We start from the raw sequence: 12,294 nt of genomic DNA on the forward strand, positions 1-12,294 counted from the left end.
TGGCTGGTATTATTTATTAAATTTATATACCACCATTCTTCAAAAGTTCACAGGGCAATTTACAGCATAGGTAATAAAACTTCACAAATAGCTGTTATGCAGTCCAAACCTATTCACATTTACATATAAGTAAGCTGGTTACTAGTGTCTACCCATGGAAATATGCATTTGCCAACTGAGGAAAGCACTTCATACACCTGTCAAAATGGGCACTAGTCCACGGAGCTCGATGCCACAATATATCTGCTTATACTACAAGATTATTTATTGCTGTTTTTTGTTGCAGCAAATGTGGCTAATACCTTATAATTACATGCTTACGAGGTTACATGTTTACAAACTCTTGCAAGTCTATATTTGTTCAAGATACTGGGATCATTTGAAGGTGTGGGAGTGGTTTGGTAAATAAAAAATTATCTGGTTTAATCAGTGGCATAAACCAAGTAAAATTCTTGATTGCCAGTGGGAGAAGTTGTATAACTTTGTGATATTGTAATTGCAATTTCTCTCACCCCCACATAAGTGAGACTTGGGGCACTGGGTCTGGTGTTGGTGTAACACAGTGCTTGTTTCTTAATTCTCTTCTACTTGTGTGACAGCGTGGGAAATCTTTACCTATTAAGGGCAAGTCTCAAACTAGCTATCTGTAATCTTGCTCCTTTAGGATTAATTTCAAATAATTATTTAAAATCATTCTCCCAAGATTATGTAGGATTTATAGCTCTTCGGGTTTGTGTGCATCTGTGTTAGAAAATGAATGTTTGAACTTACTATTGGCATTTCCAATTTGTTTCACTTCAAGATGCAGTTAAGATGCTCTTTATTTGAATGTGTTAGATTCCCTTCCCTCCCTGGATGCAATTAAGCATAGTCCTTGATTGGCCAACATGTTAAACTCTTTTGCACTCTGGAGATTGCCTACAACAACAGAATTTCTTGCCTAAATCCCAGAGTTGAAACTTGGATCTCAACATCCTGTGGCCGTTGAATCTTCTGAGAATGTTCCCATTCACCTCCTAACTCTTCACATCTTATGATAGTCATTCTAGTTTGTGACACAACATGATAAAAGCAGTCCACCAGCATCTCAGTTAAGCTTCCAGCCTCTGATGTGAAACCTGCCAGGCTGCCATACAGACTTAATGGGCTCCATTTAGCTTGGTGGGTTACAGTTCTGGTTGAACATTTTGCTTGACAGGCCCATTTTACTTTATTGCTTTTTGGTCTGTTTGGTTTGTGGTTGCAATTCCTTTGCAATTTTAGTCAAGAATTTTGGGTTGTATACACAGATGGTGAATGCACAGGGGTTTGGGCTCTGGCTCTGGTGTGGACGGCCCTGGGTTTGGGATCTGGCGTGGGTGGTCCAGGCTCGGTTGCAGGCAATATAGGCTCAGGTTTGAGCGCAGACTCTTGAAATATGGCAGCCTAAACTTTGGGCAACCTCCCCTGAAAATGCTCAAAGTTGTACTGTTTGATGTTTAAAATATCAATTTTAAATTTTGGGTTAAAAAATAGGGGTCGTCTGATACCTGGGGGTGTCTTATATACAGAAAAAATTGGTACTTACATCCAGATTATTTCTCTCCCTGTCCCCGCCAAAAAAAAAAAAAAAAAAAAAAGAATAGCAGAAAGAGGAGGGAAATATACATAATTTACAAATCTTTTTTTTTTAAATGATATTTATTGGAATTTTCAAAATGTTACAAAATGAAATAAAGACAAAAAAAATGCAGATTCAAACAAAAAAAAGAAAAAAAGAGGAAAAAAATACAACAATACATCACAAACAATTAAAAACGTTTAAAAAACAAATTAATTATTTCCAAATCCTCAACTGTCATTACCTTCTTTCTTAGACCTCCTCCTCCTCCCTTTCTTTGTATCCTAGTTGTTAATTATCCCAGCAAATCCTTTCCATATTTCATAATATTCTGTCATTACATTACCCTAAACTGTTTTAGCCTTATCTTTCTATAATAAGATAAATCTTAAAGCTTAAAACTTAAATCTTGTCCTTACCAGCTTCTCATAACCATAACATTTTCATAATTCTTTAAACATTTTTGCTAAAGCCAAGTAATTTCATTCCAACATTTTTCTAATGTTCATCAATTTTATAAAACAGTTCTAATGGTAGAGAAAAGAAATACAAACAAGTCCAATCTTCATCCAACGTCCCTTCCTCCTGGTTCCGGGTTTTGTCAGTCCTTATTATCACGTTGATCTAGCTCATTAACCTGGCAACCTTATATCCGAGGCCCTCAAGTCTCTTCCATGTCCCTTCCGCAGCTCTTCTTCATATTTGTAGCTGTATTTTCCCTTGTCTCCTGCTCGTGGTAGCTCCAGCTTGGCAATATTTTTAGCCCTTCTCGGCAGATCGGCCCCTTTTCCATATTCAACACTAAATTCCATATGGTATTTAACAGCATGTTTCAAAAACCCTCCAAGATTAGGAGCCCCCACAATCCCAAACATCTCACGGCCCATTGCCATATTTGCAAAGTCCAGACATCTCAGCGTAGGGGGGTCAATCCAGCCCCCCATTTCCAAGCCAAACCGAACTTTTTCTTTCCAAATGTGGCTTTTTCCAAGTTCATTTGTCAAGTCCGAAAGCTCATATTCCTGTTGGGCCTGTTCTGTCAAGACACACTCCTGATTTAATTCCTGAGTGGGCTCCACATATTTCCCCACTGCCTGTTCAAAGTTTCCCACTGCCTGTTCCAAATTTCTAGCCAAGGTCGCCATCCAATTCACCTTTTCGTGTAATTGTTCCAGTAGGGCATTTGTTTTATAAAAGACACACAACAAGGTTTCTGAATACATTGTCCTGCAAGGTCAAATGTCTGTTCCCACGATTGTAATCTATAACAGCTGCCGACTCCCTGGAGTTGGTTACAGTTTCACAGTCTCCCTCTAGGGGGAAAACTTCTATATGTTCTTGCAACAGAGTTTCCCCTTTTAAGATACTTTGTCAATATTAATTCCTTTCAAATGCGAAGAGGAACAGTGGAATCACTATGTTTCTCTTCTTTTCACTATCTGTCAAAAACCCTTATTTCTGGTCAGTGAACTTCAAACGTCGGTCCTGACACCCCCGCTCCAGTATCAGGACGGAGGAAAGTTACTTTACTTTAAATTCACTTTAAACAGTCTAAAAATGATCCTCCCCCTTCTCCTGCTGTCAAAGGGGGGTTCCACAATTATAAATGATGAAATCCAGTCCTTTAGAGATGATTTTCTTAGCTCTAGTTTATATTGTCTTTGCTTTATTCTGTTTACAAAAGAACGGAAGGCTGAGTTCCTGTTTAGACCTTCCCGTTCCGTACCAAATTAAAGTAGGTATTTTAAGATCCAATTCTTTTCTGCTCGCTAGTCCTTATTTGATGTCCAATTGTTCAAAATCAAAGTACTCACGGGTGCTTATTTTAAAGTCCAAATTGTCCCAGGAAAGAGGCAGCGCTCTCTGGCAACGGCTATGCGGCTTCGCTCCACGGAAATAGCCGTTGACTCTCAGCACTGCGCCACTTCCCCTTCTTCACTTCGGAGCCCGTTAGTGGGTTCCTTAGCGAGTTGGGGGGGCGCTAAAGGTGCCCGCCGAGTCCCATGTCATAATTTACAAATCTAAAGCAACAAATCATAATGAGATTGCGTACAATGTTTGTCAATGATTTGCAAATCATCCCTGATAGGGAGGGACTTGGTGCAAAATGATAGAAATGTACTGTTGGTAATATGGCCTCCAGTGATACTTAATCCTAATCAAGGTCACCCAGTAGCTGCATGTGGAGGAGTGGAGACGCGAACCCGGTTCCCCAGATTACAAATCTATCGCTCTTAACCACTACACCACACTGGCTCTCATCTCCACATGAAGCTACTGGGTGACCTTGGGACAGTCACACTTCTCTGAAGTCTCTCAGCCCCACTCACCTCACAGATACAGATAGGTAGCCGTGTTGGTCTGCCATAGTCAAAACCAAAAAAAAATTTTCTTCCAGTAGCACCTTAAAGACCAACTAAGTTAGTTCTTGGTATGAGCTTTCGTGTGCATGCACACGAAAGCTCATACCAAGAACTAACTTAGTTGGTCTTTAAGGTGCTACTGGAAGAAAATTTTTTTTTTGGTTTCACCTCACAGAGTGTTTGTTGTGGGGGAGGAAGGGAAAGGAGAATGTTAGCCGTTTTGAGACTCCTTCGGGTAGTGATAAAGCGGGATATCAAATCCAAACTCTTCTTCTAATATAATAGTAATATATTTTTTCAATTTAAATAGAGGATTAACAATGAAAATCAGACTGATTAGGATTAAGTATCACTGGAGGCAATAATACCAACAGTACATTTCTATCATTTTGCACCAAGTCCCTCCCTATCAGGGATGAGTTTCATTCAGTTCTGAATATGTGGAAACCAAGAGACCACTCCTCTTAGGTTTTTCACAAGTTACCTTCAAGGAGGATGTGCTAAGGTATATCGTGAATGAAGCAATGCCTCTAGCTGTGCCTCTGACACTCCCTTTTATATAAATTTGCAAGGTGGATACCACCTGCCCTTAAGGATGAGTCTTGCCACAGTTCACAGGTACGCCTTAGATGAAATTGATTCCCAGCTGCCCTCAGGGCATACTATAGAAACTCAAGTTATTTTGCTTATGTTAAGGAGCTAAGCAGTTCTTGGCCTCCTTTGCCACTAAAATGTGATCCAAACCTGTTTATACCCTTTCGTTGTAAAATCTTGCGCTTTAGAAGTTTTGTTTCCTGATAACCAAGGTTTAATTGAAGAAACAATTTGATGTTTTGGTCCCAATAGAAAGTGCTTTGTTTGCAAACAGGACAAACAACTTAAATATTTACAATTTACTTTTGTTGAACAAGTTCTACATTTGCAGGCTGTATAGAGAACAGCAATTCAAAGACAAAAAGGTAATGCTATATAAACTTTCATTTCTCACAATTAAAAACCCACAATAGGAGCAGGTTTCAATAAAATATCACTTAATTCTGTAGGAAAAGTAACTTTTTGCCCTGGAACACTATGGTCTTAACCAGCGGTGTAAGGAGAAACACTGCATGGGTCTACTGAACCTCTCTGAACCTGGTTTCACATTTTGTGAGTTTCCCGCTACTACAGTGGTCATTGAGGAATTAATCTGGTGCTCTTCCTTCTGCAGGTTACTGCTCTATTCCTTCTGGAGAAGAGGCCACTATCTTATCTAGTAGAGCTGCCTCAACAGACTCACAATCCATTTAGTAGAACTGGCTCCCTTTGTGACAAATTGGCAATAACTTTGATCTAAATAGGCAGCATCCCTGTAAGCTTTCCAGGAAGCTCCAGAAACTGAGCTGAGACTTGAGGATGCAAGTGTTTATTAAGTAAAGCAAACATTTGCAATGTAACTAGAGGTGAAGGTTTTCTCTGAAGCAGAGGCGAACATCGAGGGGGAGAGACTGATACAATGAGTGAAAGAAAAGGGAAGGGAAGTCGAGATGAGAGAAAAGCTTGTTACCTATCCTTGGTTTGCTAATAGGCACTGAGAAGGTGAGGGAGCATCCACAGTGGCAGATAAAGCAAGGTGTTCTCAGGCTATTCTTGGACACCTATTGAGTAGGGGAACTAAGAACGGGGGTGGCTATCCCAGGCTGCAGTAGGTTTTCACTGCGTAGGACTGCAGGATAATTGATTGAAAAGATGACATCCAGCTGGGAGCTTCAAGAGTGGGTTGAGCCATCATGGCAGGTCTCGAAAGCATACCAATCATAGCAGTCTAAAGACAGTTATACTTGCAAGAAAATAAAACACAAGGTTATTTCACAGGGGAATAAAAGGTGGAGGAGCCAGAGCTATTTTGGGTTGTAGATACATGGTGCTTGTGGCAGATTAAGTACCCCATGATGTTAGTGATAGCTCATGCAGGAATGAAAACCCATTGTTCCAATTCCATTCTGTTGAATTTCCAATCTAGAGAAAAATGAGAAAATGATTAACATGCTTGAATGATTATGGGTTGTATCAGTGCTTTTTTCTTTAAAAAAATGTTTAGGGGTACTCTCATTTGCCTACTAATATTGAAATACTGCCCCTCAATGTGGCCAAACTTTAGATACACAAAATGTTTAGGGGTATGCATACCCCTGTGTCCCCCCAGAAAAAAACACTGGGTTGTATCCAATGATGTTTCTGTGTGAGTGAAATGGACTTCCATTCGTGCAATGGAAACAATCTGCCCTGCTGCATAACCCCAATATCTCCAAAGGATTGTGGTACCCTCTATAACAGATTTGGGGAGGGTGCAGGAGCCTGGAGAAGCGAAGAGAAGACGGGGAAGTCCTTCTGTGCAAATGACATTGAATTTGACCCCATGTTTTGTTTAATTGAAATAAATCTCTAGGGTTGTTGGCAAGAAGAGAATTTAAGATTTTTAGCAAAATATTGCAAAGGTTTGCTAATAGAAGTACTGTACAGAAATTACTTCAGATGTGATTCCCTTGTCTTCCACCTGAATACATACGGAAGTTGTATAATACTTGCTTCACCCCAGAGGTATGGATGGGAATAGTTTAAGGGTGGATTGGGGTGGGACAAATGTGGCAACTCTCTAGGGTGGCCTTTCACTATTTCAACAGGTTGTAGCTGTTGCAATCTCTGTTTGCATCTTGCTATATCACAAGTAGATTACTGACAGCAAACGGGCACATACATGTATGTGTGATTGTGTCACGTCTTCAGAAGAGTTGCTTGACTGGCTTTGTGGGAATATACAGGATTTTGGCTTTTTTTAAGCTAGGGAAAGGGCAAATACCTGTTCTTGCCCATCAAGTTACTTAATGGGTCCCCCCCCCCAATAATCTAATGCATTTACTTCAAAGTAAGTCCTATTGAGTCACTTGATTTCCCCCCTAAATGTATATGATTAGGGTAGAAGCTTGAGAGAGCAATTGCGTGGGATGGCAAGATCCACCAGGATGCAGTGGGCCTCTGGCTCATCCAGTTGATTTCTGGCTTATTTGGCATTATGTTCCCAATCCCAGCTCAGCTAAATATATGTGGGTGTAACATGCTCAGCTGAACCTGATGTGGCTTGGCAACCCAGCATAAAACACTAGTTTAAATACTTGTTTTCCCTCTGCCAGTCTTAGGTAGAACAGTAGCATATACAGTGGTACCTCAGGTTAAGTACTTAATTCGTTCCAGAGGTCCGTACTTAACCTGAAACTGTTCTTAACCTGAACAGTTAACTTTAGCTAATGGGGCCTCCTGCTGCTGCCGCGCCGCCGGAGCCTGATTTCTGTTCTCATCCTGAAGCAAAATTCTTAACCTGAAGCACTATTTCTGGGTTAGCGGAGTCTGTAACCTGAAGCGTATGTAACCTGAGGTACCACTGTATGCTGCTAAGTGGGATTTGGATCTCATGTAACTTTACACTGGCTTAATCTACACCAGCTTGCTTTACACCAATTTAAAGGTATAAAAGTACATACCGTATTTTTTGCACCATAACACTCACTTTTTTCCTCCTAGAAAGTAAGGGGAAATGTCTGTGCGTGTTATGGAGCGAATGCCTGCGGGTGGCGGGGGGGATCTGCAGTCGTGAGCAGAGGATCCATGGTTCCCCTTCCTTCCCTCCTCCGTGGTTACAAAGCATGGATCCACATGGATCCTCAGGATTTTTGCATTGGGCTACTCCAAACTCACTGTCAGATCACATGTCTGTGGCAACAGCATGAACCACAAAAATCATATATCCACTATTTCGTTTAGAATATTTTTTTTCCTTGTTTTCCTCCTCTAAAAACTACGTGCGTGTTATGGTCTGGTGCGTGTTATAGAGCGAAAAATACGGTACATCGTCTCTATTTTCAGACCATAAAGTCCATTTTACAGATCAGTTATATTTGATGTGAGACTTAATATTGTATACAGTATAAGGTTGGGGGATAAGAGAGGTGGGAAGAAAAGAGGGGCATAGTTGAACCCAATGTGTTTGACTATACACAATTTTGTCTTTAGGCGCAATCCCAGAACATAACACTTGCATAAATTGTGGATTTACTGTATTACTCTTTCATTGAAATAATTAAAAAAATTATTTAACAAAAATTATATGCTATTTGATTGTAAGAAGACCCTACAGCAATATAAATATCATTAGGTATAAGATTAAGACATGTTTAGTAATTGGACCAAAACATTAGCAATGAAGGAATTTGTCCGTCCCCCCCCCCATAGTCCCCAATTACGTATCTGTAACATTTGTTACCTTTTGTATTCAACACTGACTTTTCTTTTTCTAGAAATGCAGGAAGAAGATTTAAGTGAAAATGGTATGTTTGTTGCTTCTATTATGAGTAGGGTTCAAGACCTGAAAAGCAAATATAAAAATGATGACAATACTACAGCTGAGCTTAACATCACCAAGGCATCAGTGGATACAACAGGTATGTAGTATTTTTGTGACTGCTGATTGGTAGTGCTTTCAAAGCCCTTTATGCAGCTCTTCCAAAGTGTCTGACAACCAGATGTTTCTGAAATGCTGCACAAACCACTTTGAAAGCTCTGTGATTGCTGCTTGGGGAGCGCTGATCACACAACTTACAACTCACTTTCTGCAAGTTGCTTCCTAAACACTTAACAATTAGCTAGTTGCTGGGTATTTGAGAAGTGCTTCACAAGGGACTTGGGGGGGCATGGGGAGCTTCTTTTTTTTAAAAGGAGCATTTTTATTTCTTTCCTGAGGAAACAGTTTGAATTCAAAGTGGATCCCTCAGCACTTTGAATACACTTCTTTTTCTGATGTGGGAGAAATGCTCCAATTTTAAGAGTCTTTCCCCTTCTGCGCAGACTTCAAAGGGGTTTCCATTGTTCTGTTTTGCTGAGATTTTTTTATCAGAATTTTTGTGTCTCTAGTGATCTTATTTGCAGAGAAGCTTGATGCTTTTTAAGACTTGGATAATTGTTTGTTTCATTTGGTTTGCTAGCACCCCTCTTAAATCCTTCTTGCAACCCAGTTCTGTGAAGCCACTTCAAGTCCACGCCACTAGATGGCTTGTGCCATGGCATGTGGAAAATAAGAACACTTTTGGCAAGTGGAACACAAATGACATTTTGGTGTTGTATAATTTCTGTTGTTGTTGTTTGTTGCTTGCTGCAGTGCCCTTCAAAAGAAAAGGTAGGTTTGCCCATTCTACGTCAGAAGGTAGTAGCCTGGCCATTTCTAGAGTGATGAATCAAAATGTTGGAACCAAAAGAAACTAAAACATGTGTTGTTTTAATGGTTCCTTTAGCTGTTTGTAGACAAGACTGCATTTTGTTCTTTATAACAAAAATCTTAACATTGCTTTTCTCTTGGTTTTTCTTAGATAACTCTGGAACTGTTAATCAGATTATGATGACTGCAAATAATCCTGAAGATTGGTTAAATCATTTGCTTAAACTGGAGGCTAAGTGCACTCCTCAGGCTGACATCAGCTTGTTAAATAGACTGATTGGTTGTTACAGGCAAGCAGTTGCATCATTGTCTGCAGAAAAATACCATCAGAATGAAAGCTATGCTCGCATCTTGGTTAGATTTGCAGAACTGAATGCGTAAGTATTCATATCTGGCAAACAGAAACTTTCAACATTTGTCTTTTACCCTCACTGCAACTACAACTCCTTAATCTTTGTATGGAAGATGATTCTGTTGCTTACAATAGGGAGCTAGTTGGACATTTATTGACCACTGTATGACTCATGATTGCAAGGATTTGGGGAGATATTGCTGGAGCTGATATGGCACAGAAAGACATGGGATAGTGTATCAGTGGAAAAGTTAACATTTTAATTAGAAGTACCCAGAGGTCAATGTAGAACAGAAGTTTATTTCTGTCTGGTTTGATTTTGTGACCTATGTCAATATCCAAGAACATAGTTGGTCTCCGCCACTGGCATTTATAACAACCTGGTTAAGTTGAAGTGTCGTGATTTCTTTGTGTCTTTTCTTCTTACGTGCCTTTTTTATATCCCCATTTCCTGAATTTGCAACATAAAACATTTTATTTTGGTTATACTTACCTGATACCGTCCCTGAAGATTACTGTATACATTTTATACACTCCCAGTGTTTGATATTTGTTTGTAATTGTTATGATACCCAAGTTAAAAGGAAAAAAATCATACGTCGGTTGTTGATATTACATATCGTATTTTTCCGTGTATAAGACGATGTTTTTTGTTTAAGGCAAATACACCATTATTGTAGGGTGCCTAGGGTGGTATGGTGTAGTTGATGTTGACACCGTGCTCCAGCATTCACATCACCTCCTTGGTGTCTCCGCTTAAGCAGGCGGCCAGGAAGGTGGTTCCTTTTCCCACTCCCTATTGCTAGCTATTGCCCACTGCCTTGCCTTGTCTGCCTATGTGCCTCAGCAGTGGTGCTCCACACCCAGGAGGAGGCAGGGAAGCCAAGCACCACCTGATTCCCCCACACCACCGGTAGATTTTTTGGGTGAACAAGCTCAACAACTTCAGGCGATCTTGGGTGTTTAAAGTTTTGATTTCTTAATTTAGGGTTCCAAAATTAGGGGTCGTCTTACACATGGGGTCATCTTATCCATGGAAAAATACGGTAATTGCTTTGATGCTTAGGACTGAATATATGAATATATATCTAATGCCACTAGAAGTGGAGGCACAGTCAGCATTTGTTCAATAGACAATATATGAGGTTCCCATCTTTTGGAATTGCAGTTCTTTGTGCATTGGGAAGACAAGGTAATATTGAAAATGTGATTTTCTTATTGTGAACACTAAATAAAATGTGTCTTGACCACACCTTGAAGGTGGCTTCCTTCATGTACTTACGTAACATTTAAGAGATTTTGAGAGGGAGTGGAGCTTGCTAGTGGAAGGCATTTCCCCCCAATACCAGCAGTAAACAGTGTAAAAGAAGTACTGTGGTATAGGACTACCTCTGTCTAAATTCTGCAAGGAAGAGTGCATCCAGGATAGGATTTTTGACTGGAAAGAGTGAGTACAGATAATTTGCAGGCTACCTCGTTTGCTGTACAGTATGTACAGAGGTAGACAGAGGTAGTAACGCATACTAACCTCTGGTCGAAAACAATTTAATTTTCTTTGGGCTAATTTAATTTTCTTTGGGCTAATTTGTAAGCACTGCAAAATTTAGGTGGCATCACCCTTTTCCCAGTAAACAAATAACATTTGCGTGCATGTGTGAGGCAGGGTGAATGATTGAAACACTTGATTCAAACCATTGTTTCTTTGCAGCACTGGAGACCCAGAAGAGGCACGCGATCAGTTTCATCTTGCCAGACTAACCTGCAGTAAATTTTCTTTTGTTCATGTGGCTTTCGCACAATTTGAACTCTCTCAAGGTATGTGGATACAGATTTACTCAACATTTGGCATGGCTAAGCTTTGTTACTGACCACATTTCCTATCCTGGATAATGGTTGTAAAATGCTAACAGCTTGGAAAGGGATACTGTTACTTATTTTTTAAAGTCACACCCACCCCCCACCCCCGTTTTAGCACAAAGTTCATTATTTCGTATTTTTTAAATTAGGAAATTTGAAAAAAGCTAAACAGCTGCTTGAAAAAGCTGCAGAAGTTGGAGCACTTCCAGTAGAAATGTTGGAAATTGCTGTAAGAAACTTAAGTTTACAAAGAAAGCAGCTACTTTCGGTTGAAGACAAAGAGAATTTGACAGGTGAGTCTGAAGCAGACTATAGGGTGAAATTGAGTGTTGCACTAAGGTGATCGTATATCAGCACAAGCAGTTCTCCCCTCTTCTGCTACTGCATGCTGAGTGTTCTGCTAGCCCCTCCCCCCCGAGCCGATGGGAGGGGGCTTGGGGGGAGGAAAGGAGGGAAAGCCCCTTCGCACTCCTGGAACTTGGGGTGCTGTCTCCTGCAGATTTAGCTGAATCTGGTCCATTTTGTTGAAATTAAAAGGCTTCTCCTCCCATGAGCCTGGCTTCCCTCTTTCCTGCCCTATCTCCATATTTCCTGTTTCCTCCCTCCCGTGTGCCATATTTCTTACCTTTCACACTTGAATCCATGCACACATGGACAGAGTCAAGCCACCATCAGTCCTTCGCTTTTCCAACCAGTTCAAGGGTTGTTGCTGTCCAATCAGAATGGCAGTGGGTGTGTGCAGTAAACCCTTTAGATTTTTCTTAAGTGATATAAATGGTGTGGAAGGCAACAGATTATTGCAGCTCTCTGGGGGAATCCATGGACACTTCATTATGATCCCAGACGTACGTGTTTCCATGCTTCCTAGCTTGCTTTTGCA

General features: G+C 40.4%; 1 protein-coding gene across 4 annotated transcripts in view; it reads left to right on the top strand.

Annotated features, from left to right (window-relative positions):
* The window catches only part of TTK (TTK protein kinase), a 39,961-nt gene that overhangs the window by 8,205 nt on the left and 19,462 nt on the right, over positions 1–12,294 (top strand). For all 4 annotated transcript variants that reach the window (XM_083608131.1, XM_083608132.1, XM_083608133.1 and 1 more), the window contains exons 2-5: positions 8,292–8,435; positions 9,357–9,582; positions 11,266–11,372; positions 11,564–11,707. In XM_083608131.1, the coding sequence (XP_083464257.1) occupies positions 8,292–8,435; positions 9,357–9,582; positions 11,266–11,372; positions 11,564–11,707 (621 nt within the window). The remainder of the gene's footprint in view (positions 1–8,291; positions 8,436–9,356; positions 9,583–11,265; positions 11,373–11,563; positions 11,708–12,294) is intronic.

The sequence above is a fragment of the Podarcis filfolensis genome (genome assembly GCF_964270895.1).
Source record: "Podarcis filfolensis genome assembly, chromosome: 3".
Lineage (NCBI taxonomy): Eukaryota > Metazoa > Chordata > Lepidosauria > Squamata > Lacertidae > Podarcis > Podarcis filfolensis.